Here is a 25,142-nt window from a genome sequence, read left to right on the forward strand (position 1 = left end):
GGAACAGAAACTGACAATGAAGCTGCCATCATGAAGCAAGAAGCACAGGAAAGCAAGTTGATCTGTGTGTGCTTCACACTGCTCCCATTCTTCATTTGTTCAGCTAGAGGGTTCTTTGTAGGCGGAAGTGGCAATGCTGTGCTGGACATGTGTTTTTAGGGAAGATTTCTTTGGAATAATTTGTATTTCTCTCTCTGTATTGCACCATTCAGCCAGCTATTAAATATGTGCAACTTTTCTCATGGATCTTAGTTATTTCCTTTGAAACACAGCACTGAGCATTAATGTGGTCATAATCATTAGAAACACCTAAAGGTAATGCTGCCATTTCATTTATATGATAGAGAGTTGTTTCTTATATTTATAATTTTCTCCAGATTTGTTTTTTTCCCCCATTATATTATAGTGATGTTATTTTAAAAAAATATATTCACAAATGAATTAGTAGTTCATAAGGAGGTACGAGTTAATATGCAGTTTTTCCACTTTAAATGTAATTTATTATTTTTATACATAATTCTAGCAGTTTCATTGGAGGATGGTAGAAAGTTCAAAGCAGAGTTATTAATCTGTATGATATTATGCCTTTGACAGCTTTTTTAGTTGTGTATATCACAGTGTGTAAATCTTTCCATTTATGCCTTCATGTACACAAATATCTAAATGATATTCCATATCATAGCGGAGTGAAATTTCTGTTTGAATAAGGAGAGACTTAGGAAATACAAGCTTTTATCATGCATATATAACTATATATTAATAAATTAAAAAAATAAAATAAAATTAAATTACTGAAAAGTCTTGCTTTCTTTACACAGCAGAATGTGGGGTATATGTAGATGGAAATAAAATCCTGTATGTAGGAAATTGCGTGCCTCGATAATTATACAAACAGTTCTATTAACAGGGTGAAAACACGTGATGACATTACTCTGCTTTTGCTTTTTTTGTTTTTTTAAACTGAAAAATTTCCACTTGAAAGTACCACAGTTCAGACTGTTGAGGTTGTGAAGGGAGGTCAGTAAAGACAGGAATCACATTACCTAAATTTAGACAAGCAACAAGCAGGGTGCCTGTTAAGATCATTTTCTTTCTCTGCTGTCTGGAAACAGAATATAGGTATCCTAGATTTATAACTCCTTTTCCTTTTTTTTGGTTTTGTTTTGTTTTGTTTTACCAAAGTGAGAGAAAACCTAGCCTGGGAGGTATTTTTTAGTTAGTTATGTGGTTCTGAATCATCCCATCCCCATTCTGTTCCTGCTCCATGTGTATTCATTTAGAACAGAGTATACAAATTACAATTGCTTAATAGTTCCAAGTTGCCTGCAGTCTTTGCAGATCCACGCTGCAGTTCCCCTATTGTCTCCAACTCCCATTACTGTACCACGTTGCTGAAAGCTTGTGCACTGCCAGTGGGGTGTAGGGCATCAAGTTGGTATTCCTGTCTCTCACCAGCTGTGGAGGAGAACACGTGGTAGCAGGTAAAGTGGAGAGTGCATACTTGTCTCTCCTCAGCCCCATGACATAGGGACATAATGTGATGCAGAAGGTGATCTTTTCTCTCCCCAGTTACTTCAGGGCTGCAGCCATCCCTGCTTTGACTAGGGAATCTGCTAAGGCTGTGCAGTGAAAAGCTGTGGAGTCCAAAGCATTCTTCCCTATTTCCCTTATCAATGGGAAGCTGGACTGGTTATGAAGATGCTCTTTGCAATACTCTACCCTCATTCTGCAAAAAAAACTGCATAGCAAGTCTCACACACAATTTTCCAGGCACATCTCAACACAATACAATAGAAAGTAGGATAACCAATTTTCTTTGTTATATAGGGAGCTTAAGTAGTTTGACCAAAAAGGAGGATGAAAGGAGACAGGATCCCGGCTAGCCCTGTTTATTTGTATTCTTTTATGCTGCAGTAATCATTATGCAGCACATTTTTGGCCATCTGCAGAGATAATGTGGCTTCTGAACAGTTACTTTATGTCTGCATTTGTCTCTGAAGCACTGGAGAAAGGTTGAAGCTGAATGTGGGCAAGGTGTGTTGGCATTCCTACTGACATTAAAGAATTCCAGGTGCCTTTTCATTAAGGTTCTGCTCAACTGCTCAAGATTAAGCCTATTACTGATTCAGACTGGTGAGGTCTCCTTCCTTCTGCAACACTGTGCATGTCACCAATTTGTTTTATCCAAGTTACAGAGTGGGGTTCTTGAGTTCCTGCTGGTTTATTACTGTTAGGGTCCTGAGAACAGCAAGAAGCTCTACCACCTCTTCACCCTCATAGAATCACACAATCATTAAGGCTGGAAAAGATCTATAAGATCATAAATACCTATGTGCTCCCAAAGTGCTCCAGGCCACCTCTGGTATGGTGCAGCCATGCAGCCTGAGGTCAGGTTGCTGTAAGTAGAGATGCCTGTGAGAGCTGCAAGGAGCCTTCTTGGGGCAACCCCTCTGCTTGGCAACTGCATGTCAGTTCCATCCTCACCCTCAGTCTTCTGTGCTATGGTGCAGATACCTGTGCCTGTGGGCTATGACTCATCTGTGTTGTGGTAATTCCTCCACATTCCTTCCCCATTCCTCCTCTAGGGTGTCAGGGAAGTGGTGGGGAACATGGCAGAGCTGCTTCAAGGGGGATGTCAGGCTCTTTCAGCACTCTACCCAAGGTCAAAACCAGGCCTGGCAGATGCCCAGGCTCCAAGCAAGTCTGGCCACATCATTCCCAGAGCTTCAGTCACTTCCCATTGTCTGACACGCCAGCACAACTGCACCATTTGACAACACAATTGAATTAAAATGGGCTGCAAAAGTGAGCATATGCGGGAGAAGGAACCCTGTTGGCCCATGATGAGTTAGGACTGCCTGATAGTTCCTGCAGCTCTGAGCCTTGTTATCATCCTGTGTCTGTACAATGACTTGTCATTGCTATCTATTATCTAGAAGTATGTGTGTGTGTACACTTTTTATTATATATATATATATATATAAATATATATATATATGTATATATCATTACATCCCACAGCTGTACATTGCTAAAACCCTTTAGGCAATAGTCTCTTGGTCATCAGATGTTTATGTTATGGCTAAACAAGCTGTAATGCAGCTCCAGACCAGCCAAGTCCATACAAACCCTGACACATCCTAAGGCCTGTGTCATTAGCTTAACACAAAGCCTGTTGAACTCTTACAGGTGTACTGGGTCTGGCTGGAATGGGGGTAACTTTCTTCATAGCAGCCATATGGTACAGTGTTTTGAGTTATGGCTAAATAGTGTTAATGAAACACCAGTGCTTTGGCTGTTGCTGAAGAGAGCTTGTGCAGCGTCAAGGCTTAGACTTTGTCTCGCTCTGACACCCCTGACCCCATGAAGGATGAGCAAGGAATTGGGAAGGAACACAGCTAAGTTGGTTGAAAAGATATTCATTCCATACCACATAAGGTTATGCTTAGAAGTGATGTAGCAGGCAAGGTGGAGGTTTGTCTTCCAAGGTGGCTGTTGTTTGGTGGCAGGTTGGGTGTCAGTCAGATTGTGGGAGGCAGTATGGTATTGCCTTTATATCACTTGTTTTTTTCTTTCCTGTTTCCTTCACTTATTAAGCTCTCTATATCTTTACCTATGAGTTTTCTTGCTTTTGTTCTTCCGATTCTTTCACCCTTCCTGCTGGGAGGAGGAAGGAAGGAAGTGGCTCTGTCTGTGCTCAACGGCTATCCTGAGTCAATCCACCACAACAGGCAATGGCATCATCATATTTACTCAGCTAAATGGCTGCAGACATTGCTCTGCTACCAAAGATGTTCCACAGATTTTATCTGGTATGGCCAGGATACATGCAATAGCACTAGATTTCTTCTCTTTTCCTGTGGCATTTGTAGTTTTTCCTGTACATAGCTGCAGCTTTTGATCTTCTATCACCAGTCTTTCATTTATTTCATTAACCAGGCTTTTTGACAGCAAGATCCTTTGTAATTACTCATCAGCTGTAGGACAGTTAGCAGCTTATATCCTTGCATGTAGACAAGTCTGTCTTTCCAGTCATTTAATCTTTTTCTATCTAGATTACATAGACTACATTTCCTAATACTGCACTTTAAAGAAGTGTTTCACTTGGAAGAAGGGAATATATATCAAGGTTTATCCACCACTCATCTATGCAAACCGTGGCTGCCAAAGAAAAGCCAGCGTCAGTGGAACTCTTCATTTTCTGAACAGAGTGGAAAAAGAAAGATCCATAACTTTATCTTGAGGAGTAAACTGAAAAAAACCCAAAACCAACCCTAAACAATATTCCATTTATCTTTAAACACATCTTACAGGCTATGACCTTTATTTCGCAGCTACTTAATCACATGGCTCATTTATAGATCTGCTTAAGCCATTGTTTAGCTGAGACCTAAGTGAGGTGTCTACAGTACAGTACATTTTCTCTCAGAGTGGCAAAGTTAAATTGATAAATGCAAATGCTTGTGAAAGATTTAATGAAAACTCTAATAAAAGGCTTCCTGCCTTTTGAGCCCTTGGTTTTGTAAATTTAGCATGCTACTAAAAAGCTAGTATTTATGCACTGAATTATTTAACTTCTAATTAATAACTTCTAATTTAGTGTTTGGAAGTAGTAATGCAGTAATCAATAACTAAGTCAATGCTAATTGCATCACAGCAGCTCTTCATCATGTTAGTATCTTCATATATTCTTCCATCTCTCTCTCATAGATGAAAATGGCAAATAAATGCTGTTCTCCCTCCGACCAGGTAAGACTTTAATTATATTATCAAATTTAAAAAATTCTTGTCATGGAGTTAAGTCCTTGGCATTTGTTTGGGGAGTTCTAGTTATCCCATGCTAGTAAGTCCATGTCAAGGAATACAAGGTTTTTAAAATATGCAGGGATTACACAAATTTGAAAGGTATTAAAGAAGTATGACTGCTGAAGGCTCTAACTTGTGCAGATATTGAAGCACACAGCATCTATGCGCTGGATACTTTTAGAGCATATCTGTGCTCCACAAGAAGAGAGGGGCACTGAGCCAGTGTGTACAATATTTTATTGAGCATGGAGGATTACAGCCACCACTGTCCAAATATTAAACCTTTTTATTCTGCTTGAAATAACTCATTACATTGCTCTAGAGACTTGAAAAATACGTGATTCTGTGTTATTATCAGGCAGTTAGATTTGGGACTTAGTTTTCAAAAAGATACACATTGCTCTATATTTTTTGTGAAACAGTAAATTAGACAATTCTCTGTACAGAAAAACTACTGGCAAGACAGTTATCATATGATGATTTTCCATCCTCCACTAAAACAGTAGTTTCTTCTCAGTAGAAATAGGAAAGTATTGCTCAGATATTAATAAAGACTATGTATATTTTTTTCTTGTGATGCTGCAGAACAGTTTTTCACTATGTCCTACAATGTCTCTTCCCTTTGTTTGTTTGTTTGTTTTGATTTTTTGTAATGACCTCTTCATCGATCTCTAGAGGAAATCATGCAGAAATGAAATCTAGAGAAATCTAGATGAAATCACAAGGTTATAAAAATGTAGCATGCAACAGTACCAGGAAGGCCAGGACACAGATGTAGATGCAACCAGCAAGGGATACATGGGTAACAAAGTATTTCCCTCCAAGTGCATAAACAGCAAGAAGATAAGGGAAAATATTTCTCCTCTACTCAGCATATCAGAGGTCAGCCTTCACTAAAAAGGTCAACTTCAAAAGATGTTTATTGAAAATAATATTAACAAAAGCCACTAAAAACTCATATTGTATTATAAAGGGAAGTTTTGATGGTATGTATGCCTCTAATGCCTTGTGATATTTGAAAAATTGGTCAAAGTTTTCTCAGAGCTGTTATCAAGATATTTCAGGGAATTTGTGTCTGCCAGATGACACATCAAAAGACTAGGAAATGGCAAAAATTGTGGCTGTTGATGGGAAAAGAAAGAAAAGCTGGAGAATTAGAGACTAGTCAATTTAACTTCAGTTTCTCAAAAGAAATTTTAAATAAATAATTTAAATATTTGTATGCAGCTGCAAGATAACAAACTAATGACTGCCCTGAAGGATTTATCAAGAATAAATAGTGACAACCAATCTAATTTCCTCCTGTGACAGAATGACACATCTTATGGATGAGTGACAGGTGGTTGCTGCCACATTTCTTGATGTCAGTACGGTTTATGACATTTCTTGATATTACAATATTATGAACAAGTATTACTAGGATTTGATTGTACTAACTTAGTTGGATAATTCAATAGTAGGTATAAATGATTCGGTTTCAAAACCAACATATTGACTAAAAGTCCTGAAAGGTCTATCCTGGATCAAAATCTCTTGAATACTTAAACTTTATGGTGCATTAGCAAAAGTAAGCCTACTAGTTTTGCAGTCATGAAGCTTTAAAATACAGTGTTAGACTTAAGAATGGTCCTGTCATACTGAAGAATGAATTTGAAAAACAGGCAAGAAGCCAATTAGGGTACAGCATGTAGGCAAGAATAATCATTATATATAAGAGACTGTGGGAAACAACTGGAGAAGTTCTTACTGGAAAATACCTATTAAGTATCTGGGGATGTAAATTATTTTAGGGAGGTTTAGTCGATCCCCCATTGCCTTGCTAGCAGTGAGGGAGGCCATCCCAGATGCCCCTGCCTGCAGAAGCCAGTCAGACACATATTAAGAAAAACAAGTTCATTGATTTATTACTGTGATTTATTATTACATTAGCCCGTGATAGTCAAGTACATTAACAGAGATCCTCAAAAGCCCCATTTATATATTTAACTTAATTTTTCTTTTTTTTTTTTCCCCTGCATTTTTCCCCCCTCTCAAATAAGGAACCCACCCTTATTTTACTACTTCTCCTTTGGCCCTTATTTTTTCTGAATTTTACATGCTTACTTGGTTATTTCAGCCTTAATCTGTGATACCACCACCACTGTCTGTTAGCACCCTTTTTTCATTATCTTTTGACATTCACTCATTTTCCACTTCCTTTTCATATATTTTACATGCTAGTTTAATCCCTTATTGCCCTATTAGTAGGCCTTGAGATAGCCAACCGACTTCTCTCTTTGCATTTTCTTACACTGTTACCTTGTCAGTTGAACATCATGTCAGGGAATGGCCGTTTATCTGCACACCGTAACAACCGTGTCTCCTCTGTGGCTTTTGTGAAAGAGCATTGTGTACTGTACCTAAGTGAGTTATTGTAAGACATGCTAAGTGTTCCTTCTGCTGTAAGGCCGTGGCAGGAGCACTGCATCTGATTTTGTGTGCTGTGTTTCTGAAAAGATACTGATCAGAGGTTTTCCATGGGCTCTGTGAGCAAGTTGAAAGAAAGGGAGGGAGGGAGGTATGATAGTAATATCCATGCTCAGAGAATACCATGTGAAAAGAAGAAAGGAATGATGCCACACAAGCTACATATTCTCATTCGTGGGATTGTGCTCTATTTATGAACTGAATAAGCTTTTTTTTTTTTACTTTTACAACCTAAGGCCAAAATAATTTGAGTCTTTAATGGATAGGGCAAAAAAAGTCTTAAATTCTGGTTACAGCAAAAGCAATTCATGTTTGACATGAGAAATAGACTTCCTCATTACTAGTAAAGATTATAAGGTGCTAGCATAGACTGTTGAGAGAATTTATAAAGTCTCCATTACTGTAGATCCCTAGGAAATTAAGGAAACATTTTTAGATTCAAAAGAAGGATAACGGGTACTGTATTTTTGAGAGAGTAATGTACTAAATTTCTCTGAAGCCCGGGTGCCTCTCTGTTTCACATAATTATATGATCCTAAGTCTAAACAAGGAACTTTTCAAATATGGAGGTTTTTCCCATTGTTTCTTACAGCAGAACTGCCATGAACAGAATAAAATAAACCCTGCACATACTTTTTTAGGATAAATAAGTCTCTTTTTTCATTTTCTGAAAAGCAGATAAAATATTTTTTATATATATCATATATATATAAAATTGCTTTCTCCTAATTGTTAGCTTGGAAAAGTTTGATTCTTGCAGACTATAATTTTACAACTTGCATTTATACAGGGAGCAAGACTAAATTCCTTGAAACCTAAAGAGATGATGTAGAGATAGAATTGAGATCTTCCTTGGTAATGTTTTTAACTTTATTTATATGGAAGGTCAGTTATGCAATTCCTAATTAAATTCTTCTGGTCAGCTTCAGAGATTTTTTCTGTGACCTCAGGTCTTCCACTAAAAAAGCTTATTCTAACAGAAGTAGTACCACTTCAAAGCATTTAAGCTTTTTAACCTCTAGTCAGTTAGCTGATATGTAGTGCCTCTGTGAGGTAAATAACTATTACTACTATACTGATTTTAAAGATAATCAAACTGAAAAAAAAAAAAAAAAGTCAAGCCATTTGCCAAACTCAAAGCAAAACAATACATAATAAATATATAATAACATTCTGAAAGCTGTGATTGCATTTCTGAACATATTTAAGCAGTGTTTCTTACCTAATACAGAGACCACATCACCCAGCAGTCAGCTGGGTCTATAGTGTCTCTGGCAGTGAGTGGTACAAGGCAATTGTGACTTTAGTGAAGAGCCATAGTCTGATTAATCTGTCTTCCTGAGCTTCCCTTTGCCATTACACTGTTACAAAATATTAACAACTCTTCTTTATTATCCTCTTCTTTCTATATTTCTGCTTTGTGGATTGTCAGAAAGTTTTAGAGTATAGAATTTTCTGCACAGGCACCTGCTCTTCACTGCTTTTAGAACCCATTGATTTCCATTCAATATTACAGAGCTCTGATTTCTCTGGATTACTACTGCAAGGTCAATCCTTCTTCAGAATTATTATCCCATTGAAATTATGTTGACACATTTTTAAGCAGAATTAATCATTGTATTGATTAGGATATCATGTGTAGAAAGAAGCTGAGTTTTCAGACTTTACTTTTATTCTTTGAGAACTCTTTTGTTACGGCTATAGGAAACAACTGTGTTTTGAAAGGTTTTGGTTTTGGTTTGTTGTGTATTTTGTGGGGTTTTTTCCCCAAAATGCAGACAAAACAATTTGAGCCTTTATTTGGTGAGAAGAGCTTGTTAGGTGTATTTTATTGTTCTTGTAATACTGCTAAAAAATAGACAAATAAGACCCAAAAAGTTGTGAAGGACCGAAGTTTTCCCCTTATATTTAGTTTTATTAGTTCCTGGTGCACAAATAGTGCTACTGATTTAGTACAGAATATATGAATGCATAACCAGTAAGTTTCCTTACTGGTAGCTGTCTTCAAGACTGAGTTTTGTGTTTTGGATCCTAACTTGAACAAGAAGGCTTTAATGAGAAAAGATTAACATCAGCCCAAATTTTCCAAGCCTCCTTGTTAAGCAAATAAAGAGCAGAAAAAATTATTGCCACGCAGAAGGATTCGTAATCCAGATTTTGCACAGGCAGCCAATTCCTGAGAAGGTACACAAATTCAGATATATACTTGTCTTCATAGTTCCCTTCAGGTTAGTATGAACATGTGGCATTTGTGGCATTCAAACTGTGCCTAACTTGGATGTATACATTTCATTCTTGAGCGAAAGCAAATAAAACACTTGAGTGTAATTTCTGACTTTCTCTGTAGTTTCATCTCTAAAACATTATGTTTTGAATAGTAGCCATTCTGACATAATTGAATGCCATTCAAGTAAAGGACATATCTGAATGCAGTTGACAAGCAATAAAAACCATTAATATAACACATCAAAACGTCTAGAATTCCAAATATATATATATTTTTACATGATTTTACTTTAGTTAACAATTATGTAAGTGAAAGGACAGGGTTTTTTTCCCCTCCATATCTGTATTTCTCAAAATATGCAACCTACCACTTGATTTGGAAAAGACGAAAAAACCCATTACTTAAGTTACCTCAAGATGTACTTCTCTTCGCTCTCTTAATTTTGTGTTGTTCCATTGTGCTTCACGGTACAACACTGGCTCTTAATTTGCAGGCCAAGTTGGCATCTGTTGTAGATTTTTATCCCACTTTAATTATATAAGTGTACCCATCTGTTCTGACATTTCATTCATCAGATATCCACTTGATTTTCTTTCTTCATTTCCCCCTGGAGTGCTTTGCGCCATTTACTTTTCATAACTACTTAACTAAAAGTACTATATACAAAATGTACTGACTGCTTTATTAAATGTAACACATGTTAAATTTCCAGTCATTGCAGCATTTAGATGCTTTATTGCTGCTGGAAAACAATAAGTGCAAATAAGAACACTCATTTATCTGCTGTGATTGGATTACATTTTGTTAGTGACTTGTTTTATCTCCTCATAATGAGTGCCATTGCTCATTTTATTCCTACAGGAACTTTTGGATAGGGCAGAAGAACATGATACAAACTTAATAATATACTGATGATTTATGGGTAATTTTCCATGCAGTTTCAGATAGCAGTCTCAAATTGATTATACAGTATGGGAATAAAGTGGTGAAAGAAAAGCTGAGAATGGGACAGTTTGTGTTGTTACGCCTTATAAACACTCCTTGAAACTTCAAATGGCAGGTTTCAATCCAAATAACAGAACAGTTTTTTATCATGGGACTAATGTTCCCACCCACTTATTGAGACCAAATTAAAATCTCAGTAGCCTATATATGAAGCAAAACAGTTCCATACAGACTTGTGTTGCAATGAATAATTATTCTTTCTACACTTGTGTGCCCTAAGTGACCATTTAATGAACTGGTCAGCAAGAAGGATGTGTGGAAAGAAAGAAAGAAAAAAAATATCGATTTTTTAATATCTCTATTAAAAAGATGCATAAATTTACTGTGTTTTCAGTATATGAATAAGTTGATCATACACTGGATCTGTTAAAGGAAATTATTCTATTTTCCTTGTTTAGTTTTCTAAGGACTCTTTTAGACTTTGTCTTTATAGACAAGGACACATTTGGAATCCTCTTTTCTTCATGTTGCTTCTTCTCAATTATTTTTTCATTGATTTCCCCACTTTATATACCAGTATAGTGTCCTTCCTTTTGTTCTTTTCCTTCTAATTTCATATTTTCTCCTGTTTCTTAATTTTTTATCTTACAAAGTTAATTTATTTATCTTCCTAAATGCCTTTTGCTTTGTCTTTTCCTCTCTTTCTTTCATATTCATTAATGCTTCATTTTTAGCTTGCCATCCTGTTATCCCCAACCCATGCAATTGACAGGAATGCAGCTCTAAACCCAGTGAGCTCACCTTTTGTCTTCCATTAGCAATCCTTCATTCAGTCTTTCATATCTGATGGAGCAATATGTATTTAAATCAACTCAACTCCTGCCTGTCTCCTAAAAATACAAAACTTCTAAACCAAATGAACAAACAAAAAGCTTACGTGTCTCCTAGCTGTACTATTCTCTTCCTAAATGTATATATGTACTGAGACTTCAGTCAGTATTCTGCAGAGATACTCTTCTCCAAATTTTAAATTGATTTATAAATGTGCTACTTTTTGCATTTTTTTCACATTTTAATTAAAAAAAAAAAAAAAAAAAAGGAAGAAGCTGATGTAGGCATTCATGTTTTAGGGGTTTTTTTAGGAAGTTCAGGAAATGCTACAGCATTTTGTTTACTCACATCTTTAATATTTAGGTGTTTGATGGTGCTAATACACAATATAATCTTACAGTGTGAAAGACTCTGGGAAGGGTTTTTACTTTTTTTCCCCCTAAATTGCAGAACTATTACATAACAGCTAGTTTTTCCAGATAACCTTTTACCTTATTTGATAAGATGGAAATCAGCATATCATTTTTCTAGTTTATACTGTGAGGTATATAATAATTTCTTTGTTGCACAAATTATGTTGACAATACAAAGCAAAGCACTGTTTTAAAGAAAGTGAAAATTGGGAAATCAGGTACCTGTTTCAAGGGCACTATTTTCTCTTGATGAATTCAAAATGAAGCCTAAAATATTTAGGTCTGTAATTTTTGGTGGGTAACTTACATTCATTATTTCCTACTACCACATTGTGGCATTATTTGTTTTTATTTATTTATTTATTTATTTGCCTAAAAAATGAAGCATGCAGTTTTATTTCTTAATTTAATTTAAAACAAAAATTAATTTATCTGAAATACAAAGACCTGTATTGTAATGCTGTTGCAGCAAAGTTCTGTAACAACTGAATTTGATATAGAATTCTATGAGAACATAAATCGTCAGGAGATAAAGTATATATAAAAGAAAATTTAAAAACTGAAAGACAATGAGTATGACAAGGACACTGTTAACAGTGGCAAATATGACCATACAGAAAGCTGTTGGATTTCAGATAGTTATTGTTTCAGATGTGTTTCTTTAGAGATACAGAAAGCAGAAATTTCAGTATGTCCAAGTTTTGACTGTGCTATAGATACTGTAGGATCATGTTTGTTTATAAACTACTGGCTGAACTATTTCAGTACACCTAGGTTTTCCTCTGGCTCAAGTGAGACTAGGCTGAAACAGATTCGAGTGGCTTTTTAAATGGTGATTATTTAAAAAAAAAGTTTCAGACAACCTGTACTGTAAGTTTAGGTCTCTTCAAGGACATGCTGGCATGAGTATGGGAGTGGTAGGAAGGCAAATGTGAAGAAGAGGATGATGCATCCTATTCTAATATGATCACTGACTTGTGGAAAGACCTGACATATAAGATACAACTTATGCTCCACTGAAAAACAGAGCTTTAATTTTCAGTTGTTTGCCTTTACAGGTCATACATATGGGATGGGTAAATGAGAGACTTGAAGGAACTTATTCATCTCAGCTCTACAAATTCAAGTTTCTGGCACTGAAAGGTTCATCCTTCTACATTTTCAGCACTCCACCGGTAAAAAAAAATAATATTTTTCTTACAGTTTAATTGTAAATAGAAACCCGTTATGTCTTGGTTGACTTTTCCTTACCAAGGTGGAGCTGTCAGCTGAGATTTTAAAAGAAGTCAAAGCCATTATTGCCACAGAATTTCAATAAGCTTTAGCTGTTTCACCTCTTTCAAGGTCCTCTGAAAATCCTGTCATACCTGGATAGTTCAAAGAATTCCTAATAGGGAGGAAGTGTTGACTTTTTAAAGTTGTCAGGTTCAGATTTACAGAAACTGTTCACTCTCCCAATCTCTTCAGCTGATCCAAAGAAAGTCTGATCCCTTTACATGTATAGTATCTGTAGTACCCTTGGGAAGTACATACTCTTAAAAACTTATTTATGAACTTCAATGAGAAGCAATCAGTAGCATTTTATCTTTATATCTGCATTGAAATTCTAAATCAAATTATTAACTGCAAGCATTTTTAGACAGACAAATGTGTTCTTTTTAAAATGCGACAACACATCTGGGAAAGCTGGTGGGTTTTCTTCTAGAAATTGTTTGTCTATATGTTATGTCAAGGAACTAAAATTTTATTCAATTACTGCAATCCAATTAAAATGCAAAAATAATATAAAAATATTAAACAAAGTAATAGCACAACACATGTTTTTCCTTTATACATTTATTGGTTTCAAACCTAGTTTTGGAGAAACATTTTTTATATAATTAAAAATATCCACCTACATGATAATAGTTGAGGATAAATTATTTAATTTATCATGTTCAGCATTTGACTAAAAGTGAGGATGAATGTTTGGTAGGATTCATATCATGTTACTTGCCAGTATCTACTACATGCTGCTGTGCATCTGCACAGTTTTTTGTAGAAACAGTGATTTTTCAAAAAAATGAAAAAAGTGAACTCCTCTGATCAATGTGTTATGTTATTCCAGTACTGGAACATACAGAAACTCACACTGAAGTAAAAAGTACTTACGCAACACTTAGCACTTTTGCAAGTCTATATATTTCAGTCTCTCATTATAGACTTAAAATTGTAACCTCAGGTTCCTACATTTAAAAGGCTGAAATATCCTTTTAAGGATACGGATATCCTTTCAGTAAAAAGAAAAATGGCTTTGTCCTGGCTCAAACCAGGACTCAAATGAAGGATATTGCACTTTTTTTTTTTTTGACTTTCCTATTTCTTTCCATTTTTTCTCATTGACTAGAAGCATATGAACATTTGTGATTTTTTGAAAAGCAGTGCAGCCTATAACAATAACATTTTAAACTTAAACATACTATGATAGTTCTGAGAAAACTACAAATAATGTCATCTGTCTCTTTGGACTCTAGTAACCCTTTGCAGTGTTTGTTTTCCCTCTCAGCATGGCATTCATGTTCTCTGGATGACCTTGCACACTGTGATATTCATACTGTTTCACTCTTGGCTTTAAGCAGGGTAGCCTTTCCCAGACATACACAGTAAAAGAAAATCTTGGCTGATACAGGTGATGTCAGTTATCATCATCACTAGGTATTTCTGCTGACAGAAGTCATAAGAGGTTATAGAGAGTCAAAGGATGAAAGAGATGCACAGTGTAATGGGGAGAAGGCTGAAGTATTCAGAGTGAATTTGATGGGACAGCCATGTGACCATTGTCCATAGTAGCATCATTAATAGCAGCAAAAAAACCCCAACAGTTTAAATTAATCTTCAGGAGTCAAAACAAAGGATATGAGCAAATGAAAGTTCAGTCGTATCCCAACAGCTTTTAGGTTATAGCCTGTGTCAGTGATTTCAGTTTCACAAACAGCAGATTAAGTTGGTGCTTTTGCTTTTATATCTTGTCTACCTAAGTAGTAGGAAGGAAGGATTCTCCTGCTTTTAACTGATATTGAAAGTAATCTTTCTGTCAAGAAATACAAGACCAAATAACAAACTAGCCACCATTCTAGGATATAAAGCTAATTTTGCAGAAAGCATGAAGATCCTTATTGAGGATTGACGGTTAATGGGCCAAAGCCTGTATTATTTAATTATTTTCTTTTCAAAACAGCCATCAAAGTAAAAAATGTTTTCCTGTAAGGAAGGATTAAGCAAAGACCTAGAGTACTTGCTCTATGTGAGCATGTTTATATGTAGAATATTTCTGTATGAATTGGCTTTTCCACTCTTTCCTCACTTCCAGCTGTTTCTCAACATGCTTACTCTGGGCAAGAATTATAAAGCAAAACTCAATTGAGTGAATCTTATTAGAAGGTGAAGAGTAACAGAAATATAAAAGTTAGAAACGTATGAGAAAAAATTGCAACATTTTATGAAGCGGTGGGAGGACAGGCATAATATCCAAAATAGCTTTAAATTCATCTTCTAAACCAGCTAACATTAGATTTATGTTTGACAAAATTCCTTTAAAGTAGGACTAAGTACTTTCAAAGGTAGCTTGTAATATGTAATATTTCGAGCTTTAATTTATTATGAGAAATTGCTTATAATAAAACAGAAAGACAAAGTATATGACACGCTTTAACATGAATTGTATTCAAGTGATGTTTGTTATTTTATTGTTAAATATAAAAGCCATCAAATGGAGAACCCTAGCATAAAGGTCCCTTTATATTCCAAAAAGATGTGGTAATAGAACGTTCTCTTCTATATGTCTTCAGTCCTATTTGCAATAGGTGATTCATCTCATCTAAGTTTAATCATCTAGAAGTTGAAGATCTCATCTAAAGTTAGAAAAACTGGGAGAAAGCACTGCCATTAGTTCTCTTTTTTTTTCTTTCCAATATGTTGAAATTAACAGTAGATTATTTAGAATTAGATTAAGCTGTTATGATTAGATATTTCTGATGCCTAAATTTACATGGGATGCTTTCCACAGTAAGAAATAATTCACGTGAATTCTGAAACACTGCTTTAAAGCACATAGCTGTAGATTCTACTCAACAATAATATTCATTAGTTTCCATTGAAGTGGATGTAAAAGCAGATAACATTGCAAAGAAATTAACAAATTCACATTGCTCTTCCAACAGCACTCTCTGAAATAACATTTAATAACAGTAGAAGTCACATCAGTCTGCTCTTAAGCATTGCAATGTTTTGGATTTTCACCATTTCATTACCATTTTGCTTAATGAATTTATAAGAGCTGGAAAATCAACTTTAAAAAAGGATGTTGTTCTGAATTAAAAACATTAGAAATGAGATTTATTATTATAGGTGAACTGTGTGCTACCGTGCATACAAAGAAAAAGAATGTTACTGAATTTCACTGTTTTTTCCTAGTTAAGTTTCATCCACAGAAGCCAGATGTTTTACAGAAAAAATTTGCCTTAGCTAAATAATTTAATTGAATTTCCTACTTTCTTCCTTTTGGGAGAGAAGCAGGAACAGGAGAAAGGTACATCGGCCATAGAATTTTAAAAGATCCAGGTTGCTACTAGAGTCACCAAAACACTCGTTTCCAAATGCTGAAAGCTTTAGAGTTACAATCGAGACAAATTCTTTGTATATCTATGCAGCCATTCCTATTCCTGTGTATTTCCCAAGAGCTAGGATTTTGCTTTAAAATATATACTCAAAATAATGCTTGCTCCCCTGATGTTTTTCCTATGTATAGGTTCTTCTTTTTCCCCTTGAATTATGTAGGCTGTGTACTGTTTTTAAAAGAAAACTGATAATCACATTATGTAATGAACTAGAATTTAGGGAAAAATTTCAATTATCATTCTGACTATCACATTTTAAAAGCCTATCATGGCAGCAGGGCAATGAAATCAAAGAAAACAAGAAATTTATTCATTATTAAGCACACAGTTTACATTCTTCTTAATTTCAAAGATTGCAGTCACACAGTACTTTTCAGCTTTTAATATAAATATGAATGCATTGGTGTCCAATTTGTAAATTCAAATCTGAATTTAGGAAGGCATCTTGGTCTGTTGATTGTTTTAAATTGAGATATGAAGCTGAATCACTCTGGCTTTGAGACTCTGGATTCCCAGCATGCTGGAGAATAAATAATAAATATTATGTATGTAACTCACCACAGATTACAAAGAGGTTTCCATAACACTATTGTATTAATAGTGAAAAAAACAATGAAATTATGTAATATCTTTTCATTATGGTAAGACTCTGGTAGATGCTCTTTGTGTAAAAATTGAATGGTACTTGACAGTCTTTTATAGATGCTGGATATTAAATGTAGTAATGTGCCTGTATTTAGATCATCCAGACAAATAATGACGGGTGAAATATTTTTCAATTTTTTCACCTGTACATGACTTTAGAATAAAGACTGAGTTGTTAATATTTTCTTTTGATGTTGTAGGTAAGCACACTAGACTGGGTACGAGCTGAAAAAGTCTATAACCTCTGTGAGGTTCTATTTAAAATTCACAAGGTAGGTTTCCTAATAATTACAGTGATATTATTTAGTAAATAAAGTTTGTCTTTTCCTGTTACGGATAAGCTTAAGTTTATTTTTAGTAGCAGTAACTAACAAATACTTCATCTGTTGTTAAAAAAAAACACAAAACAAAACAAAGAAAAAAACCAAAACAAACAAACAAAAAAAACCACAACAAAAAACCCCAAACCTTTTGTAATGGCTAGTTCATTAGCTATGCAAGTATAAAAGAATATGAAAAATTGATTAAGTTCCACATGAGTAAGTTACTAAAATGCTTCCACATTGAAGAAATCTTCCAGTGTTAGACCTGGTCTTGCAAAATACAGGTGAAACACACAACTAAGCATAATTAAGCTGGATATTGCTTTTTTTATTTGTGGCTTAGATTTTTATGTGAATGTGATGAAGAATGCTTTTGTTATTCCCAATCTATACAAAGGTAATTTTATTTTATGTCAGTAATGAGCAGTATAAAATTATGTCTTTTTTAGATCATGTATAATTTGCAAATACTATAGTCGTTTTACCTTACGAAGGGCAACATGGGGCATTTGTATACCACAGAATTATTTTTTTCCATCAGCTAGGAACAGTGTCATGTTTTCTGTTTAGCTTGTCCCAAGCAAGGATTTTGGGCAAAACCCTAGCAGTCTGTTTAAATAATTGACTTAGAGAAGATACTTTCATCAGATAGATTAATTTAATTCTGAACTAGCTAATCAAAAACTGTTTTATAGATGAAGTCAGACTAGATGAGAACCTAGACAGTAAAAGCAAACATATTATCGGGGGAAAATAACCCGAATGAACCACAAAGAACAGTCTTTTCAGATAAAATTCTCTTTCACTAAAAAATTACAAATCATCTTTACTTTCTCCAGCTGCTGTGCTGCTCTCTGCTATTTTTCCTTTCACCATGTATTAATGTTGTGGAAAAGGAAGATTGTTGCTCTGTTACCCGTACACATCCTGACTTAACATTGCAACAGAGGAGGAGAGCTCAAGTTTTTTTCATTTTTTTATTATTTTTTTTTCTCATGCAACACAGTTATCCAGGACAATTTACAAAGGGAAAAAATTCATAGACCAGACAATAACACTGCATTCCCCTTTACTGCCCTGGTCAGCATAGAGGGGAGTTCTCTGTAGCACTAAGTAACCAAATTCTTCAAGGAATGAGGTGACAGGTTATTTCCATGTTCTGAGGGATCAAACTATTTGTCCCAAACCGACTTTCAACAACATGGGCATGTTTCCTACACTAATTTTGTTGGCTGTGACTTCAAAAAAAATATGATGAATTGAAAAGATGATTATTTTAATTAAAACCAACAGAGCAAGGAGAACACAGAACTTGACAGAAATCTAAAAGAAAATGGCTCTCAAACATGAGCTGATGTCAACATTTTATGGTATTGTCAGTCCCATTAAGTGGCTGCTGAAAGAACTTCCACTGATGTCAGCTGTCAGTTTTGCAGCCCAACACTGCCTGTATTTTCTCTCTTGTAAACCTGCTGTCCCTGGGCAGAGGAAAAAGATTCCCTTCCCTGGCAAAAGCGGGGATAGAAAGAGGTCTTGGACAGTGCCTTGCCACGAGAACAGCAATCCTGGAATTTTGGACTTGAGCTCAGTTCCAAGGTGCAGGCTGCCAGACACAGCACCCTTTTGCAGGCATAGCATTATTTCAGTGTGATCATGTCTACAGCTGAGTGGGTACATGTGGGCAACTTCAGGTCCTGCCCATCACTGAGACAGCAGCAAAGAGCAGAGGCTCTGTCCCAGATTATTTGTTCTGTCTCCTTAATCTTTTTTTTAAATTTAATTTTCCTGATAAATAAGTCAGGCAGCAGTGAAATAGATACTCATTATGACTTTTGAAAAGATGTTGCTATGGTTTGGGCTTTGTTTTTTTTCTCCTTGAAATATTAGCACTGATTTGAAAGTCAGTCCTTCCTCAAATATTCTGGTAATGTAAAAGGCAATCTATCCTTAAAGCAAATTCTGTGATACTTTCTCATTAAGAAAAATAAGTGGGAAATAAACTACCCAAGATTCAGCTCTTTAATGTTCTTGACATTTTAATAAATGAAAGCTAAATTACCAATGTACTCTTCATGAGTACATTAGCTAAAATGCAAAAGCTCAAATTCAACACTTTATCCTCTTTTCTGTAGATGCTTGGGTATAAATGAGAATGAGGCAAACTGAGCAAATCCAAAAAGATAGCCAAAACATCTTAAGAGATCAAGTTTTCCAAATTGCAGACTGAAAGATGAGTTTAAGTTGTAAAAACTGACATTTAGGGAAGGTGTTCTTAAGGATTTTCAGAAGCTGGTTAGAAATAGTGCAAAGCTGTGGTGCCAAGTGCTATTGTAGCTTCTCTCGAAAGATGGATTGTAAGATGAGGTGCACTCACCTAATTTTCTCATCTGTGTTTATGACACAAGAATGGAACATGGAAAATAAGAATCCAATATAGAAACAGCATTTTAAAAGAAAATGTTTGCTAATTTTATATTTGCGTGTGTGTATACATACATATAACTGCACACTTGCATACACAAACATGCATATGCGGCTATGTGAATTAAAATTCATCAATATATAATGTACTTGCATATTTGTAGACATGGAGTGGTAACAACCAGATGGTTGAAAATGTGATATCTTTTATCTCATATGTTTCTTCCTATAACTTGCCTTATACTTCATATTAAGTGGCACTGTTACTAAAACCTGTATTTTTTAGGAGTGAGAATTTTATATACATTTTTAAAAGTCACCTGTCTTAAAAACATTATTTCCTGGCATTTCACACATTACATTTTCACATACAAAATAAAAAATATTAATATGGTATTCTGTGAGCTAGGATGAGCAGTATAGAGTCTTGAAGCAGAGGTAGGTGTAATATCTGTCTGTCCATGGCTGCTGAACATCAGATGATACAAAGGTACTTTGTTCAGCTCCCTTTTCACCAGTCCAAAAGAGAGTCATAAAATAAGTATGAATTTCCTTAAGACTGTTCTCAGGTAGCTGGTGACATTATTTGCTGCTTCTGAGGTACCCCACAAAACATCCATAGCTTAACAGACTAGACTTGAGTAAATTGCATCAGGTTACATTTGCCAGTTTATGTTATTCAGTCAGTCATTTACCATTACAAGCAAAATTTTCATTCCCCATCTGAGTATTTTTGATCCTATTTGTATGAGAGCAGTACACAGAGGAGGGTGTGCTAGTGGAGCCTTTGCTTTTCATTACTAAAAAGTGGATATCAGACTGGTACCATAAAATTAGCCTGAGCCCCCTCAAACCAGTAGCAGTAGCTTTTTGTTTGTTTTCTTTTTCTCAATATTTATGCTACTCAATCAAGTATTGAAAGATTAGGCAAGTTTTTTGTTAGAATTTGTTTTCATTTAGAAAACATTCTGTTACGTTAATTATGAAAGACTAATGCAAAGTTTTTCTTCTTCATCTTGAAAGTGATGGCAGGATCTCACTTCACTCCCCTTGTAGCTGCCGAGCACCATTGGCAGCTATTAGGGGACATTTGAAAGCTCACCTAGTAATTTCCAGAATTATCCCTTGGGTGCTCAATGAATTACTGCATTCCATGATGTTTAGCATATTGGAACCTAATTAGAATGAAGTAGTCAAATTCTCCTGTAAAGCTGGCACACAGCTCTTGTATTCAAACAAATCAGGGATTTCCTTCCTTTTCACTGTAAACAATATATTGCTACAAACTCCTTTGAAATTATGTATGTATTGCTTAGGTAACTTTGACAGCATTTTGGAAGTGCAGAAGTACCTCAGTTTACATGATAGAGGGTAAAGTGAATAAGAAGCAGAGAGAGTAGCTGTCTTTGAAATTATTAGTTAACTTTCAGAACATTTCTTCAAGGTAGTTATTAATATGTCACCCAAGTACCCATCACTTACAGAAGACAGTGTTGCTTTAACTGTTTGCTTTTGCTAGGTGAAGAATCACATACTGAAACATGTCTTTCAGCTCTGGCTTGCTGATGATTGCTGGCTGCAAGCAAACTTGTATTTAGGTATTCATCAGGACTTTGATCTTGAAGACCAGAGGCCATATTGTTTCAGTGTTATGGTTGGACATGGCAAGAGTCATTATTTCAATGTGGAACTGGGCAGCGAGTTAGCAGTGTGGGAGAAGTCATTTCAAAGAGCAATTTTCTTGGAAGTTCAAAGAACAGGGGTAAGTAATGAATATTTTAAATCCTGGAACCATTTCATCTGTAAAAAAAACAAGCCAAAACAAAACAAAAACCAAACACATATTTAGATAATGTTTATGTTTAATAATTGCATCAAATTGATGTGCTCCATGGCTAAGGATCTGAGTACATTTTAATACACTGAAAGTTTCATCATGACATCAATATTTGTATGTCACTGACTATGTAATCACAGTCTGTGAGCATGTTATGATAGTTTGAAAATTGGAAGTTAGTAATGTGTAAGATGACCTGGATTATAACAGACTGAAAATGAATACGTTTTACCACTCAAAAATATATTCTGTGGAAGTTTAGCCCACCTTGAACATTTTCTTCCAGAACGTTTATTTTTTCACTCACAGAGGGTAAATACCTATTACATAATGGTTCTGTTTTCAAAGAAGAAGCATTTTGCTCTTAAATTGTTAATTGTAACTTGAGATTGTCCTTGATAACACTGGAAGAGTTTGCAGACTCAGTGTAAAAGTGGGAGGAAAGTCTATGATAGTCTTTAATTCTCAAAATTGAACCGCAGGGTATCACTTTCTGCTGGCTGGTGAAATTGTCTCAAGTCAATTATTTTCTCAGATCTGAGACTGTATTTCCTGTTAGGTTGCTTTAAATTTAAGATCAAGATTCCTGGTATAGATGTCTAAATGTGGGTGTCCATTAGCATTGTGGTGACCACGCTCCCATTAGAATCAGGGAGTTGAGTCCAAAGAATTGTTTATACCAAATCAGATACTTCATTGTGAAGGAGATATTTTGTGGAATGAAGGCAGAGAAGATAAACTGATTTTTATTTAAGTTGCAATTTAAGCATCTCTTTACTGTTACATAAACAAGTTATTTGCTGAACATCTACATCCATACCACAAAGTGAACTAGACTAGTGGACCTAGTTACAAATTAAGAGTATAGACCTTCTCCAATTAGAAACATATTTACACAGTTTAGCACAAATGCAAGCTTGTTCTGGTATGTTTGGGTTTGCAGGGACCACCTAAAGATGTTTACAATAGAGAGAGCACTGGATCCCAGCACTGCATTAGCACAGCTTGCAAGGAGAAGGAGTTCTAGCACAGGTGTTGATCACCCTTTTGAAATTTCCAAATCTCTGGGATTCTAACGGGGTTTGCAGGGGCTTGGAACCTTTCTAAGTGTCTCTTTGCACCTCATAGGGTAAAAAAATATTTAGTAATGGTGATGCTGTTGATTCTGCTCTTCTGAGAAGGAACAAAGTTTTTAGGAAAAAAAATTGTTCTTCCTGAAAAACTGTTCAGCATTGGGGAGGGCTTAATAATGCAGATTGAATATGCATGAAGTATTTTCTCACATTAACTCTTTGATAAATCATGATATAAGTGTTTGACCAACCATTCCATTGTCATATTTATTATCCATATAAAAAGCAGATAATATTTAATTAAATTTAATCATAACAAGTCTGGAGATTAGCTGGTTCTGTATCTGGTTCAAGTTCTGAAGTATTTATTGTTAAATTTCAAAACTTGTTGTTCTTTTACACCCTAACATTTAAAGAATGAGTCTGCCTGTGGAATGATATTTTGTCATTCGAATACAATAATTTTCTACACCCATATGACTGAAAAGACATTAATATTTCTTCCAGCTGTGTTTTAACCTATCTGGAACCTCCAGGAGAGGCATTCAGTTAAAATCCTGATTACAGTGCTGAAGTCTCCATTTGTGTGTTTCCATATCTTAATTTTCACTCAGTCAGTTGCATGCCTTCAAGTTTGTTGTAAACCACTATGTCAGTAGCATGCAAAGTGCTCCAGCAGTCACTCTCCAGCAGTGAAAAATCTTTAGACACTATTGTTTTCTTTCTTCCTGCCAAATATAAATGCTGCTTTGAATACTCTTCTCTTCAAAAGGATATCAAGAGCAGCATGACTGAGGTGCAACTTAACATTACATAGATTTCAAGCCATAGAGAACTAACTGGCATTTCAGTATCCAGAATATTGAAGGTTGTCACTGATAGGGTAGATTGTCCATAAAAATGGTTGCTTTTGGTGAAGGACCATAATTGCAGTTCATTTGTTTTCATTCATAAATTAATTTTATCTGTAAATGATGGGGCAAGATTCACGCAAATGTTGGATTGCACTATATAATTTCAGCCATTCTTATTTAAATGTTACATTGTTCTGTTTACTGTTGAGTGTCATTAGGATCTTATCTTTGATAGAGTTGTTGTTTACTTTATTGTGTTTCTGTAAGAATTGCATTTATGAGAATATTCTGTCCTTACACATTTTATGAAAAAAAATCATAGAATCATAGAATGCCAGGTTGGAAAAGACCTCAAGGATCATCTGGTCCAACCTTTCTAGGTAATACTATAGTTTATATGAGATGGCTCAACACCCTGTCAAGCTGAGACTTGAAACAACTGTAAAGTGTGGCAGAATTTACCACTTCCATTGGGAGACTATTCCAATGTTTGACTGTCCTCATGGTGAAAAATTTACCTCATGTATCCAATCAGAATCGCCCCAGGAGCAACTTGTGCCCATTACCCCTTTGTTTTCTGTGTGACTCCTTGAAAATAGGGAGTCTCCATCTTCTTGGTAGCCACCCTTTAAGTACTGAAACATTGTAATAAGGTCTCCCCGAAGCCTTCTTTTCTCAAGGCTGAACAAACCCATTTTTCTTAGCCTCTCCTCATATGTCAGGTTCTCCAGTCCTCTTATCATCCTTGTGGCCCTTCTCTGGACCCCCTCCAGCCTGTCCACATCCTTTTGGTAGAGCTGGGACCAAAACTGAGTACAAGGCTCTAGGTGTGGTCTGACAAGTGCCGAGGAGAGTGGGATGATGACTTTTTTATCTCTGCTGGTGATGCCCTTGTTGATGCAGCCCAGCATCCTGTTGGCTTTCTTTGTCACTGCAGCACACTGTTCACTCGTGTTGAGCCTGTTATACACCAAGACCCCCAGGTCCCTTTCCACAGGGCTGTTCTCCAGCCAGGTGAATCCCAGGCTGAACTGCACTCCTGGGTTATGTGTTCCAAGGGCAAGACCTTGCACTTTTTCATGTTGAACTTCGTAAGGTTCCTGCTAACCCACTCCTCCAGCCTGTCCAGGTCATCCTGGAGGGTGACTCTCCCTTCTGGAGTTTCAACCTCTCCACTCATCCTGATGTCGTCAGCAAACTTCATCAGGGTGTCACGATCCCAACATCCAGGCCATTTCTGGAGATGTTAAAGAGCATAGGGCCCAATATCGATCCCTGGAGGACCCCACTTGTGCCTGCTTACCAGTTTGAGTCTGTTCCTGACTGCCCCCAATCCCTGAACCAGTAATATTGAAGAAAAGACAACTTGGGCACCGTAACTCTTGACTTTCTCCTCTACAGCCTTAAGTCTTTCTTGATTCTAAGTTTGGTCTTACGGTGTTGTTTGTGCCCATATGAAACAGTAATAGAGGATAGTAGTCCATGGTCTTGACAAGTTGTGGCACCATCTCAGCAACATTACAGACCTTAGCTCTGGGAAGGCAGCATACCTCATGTGATTCCCTGTCAGGTCTGCAGATGGGCGCTTCAATGCCTTTTATCAAGGAGTCTCCCACTACAAGCACATGTCGTTTCATTTTGCAGTA

At 35.8% G+C, this 25,142-nt stretch overlaps 1 protein-coding gene across 1 annotated transcript in view; it reads left to right on the forward strand.

The window, feature by feature from the left end:
• The window catches only part of SNTG2 (syntrophin gamma 2), a 129,016-nt gene that overhangs the window by 82,151 nt on the left and 21,723 nt on the right, over positions 1–25,142 (forward strand). The window contains exons 11-14 of the mRNA XM_051613790.1: positions 4,711–4,749; positions 12,747–12,863; positions 17,189–17,260; positions 21,285–21,494. Of these exons, the coding sequence (XP_051469750.1) occupies positions 4,711–4,749; positions 12,747–12,863; positions 17,189–17,260; positions 21,285–21,494 (438 nt within the window). The remainder of the gene's footprint in view (positions 1–4,710; positions 4,750–12,746; positions 12,864–17,188; positions 17,261–21,284; positions 21,495–25,142) is intronic.

Source organism: Apus apus, chromosome 3 (genome assembly GCF_020740795.1).
Source record: "Apus apus isolate bApuApu2 chromosome 3, bApuApu2.pri.cur, whole genome shotgun sequence".
NCBI lineage: Eukaryota > Metazoa > Chordata > Aves > Apodiformes > Apodidae > Apus > Apus apus.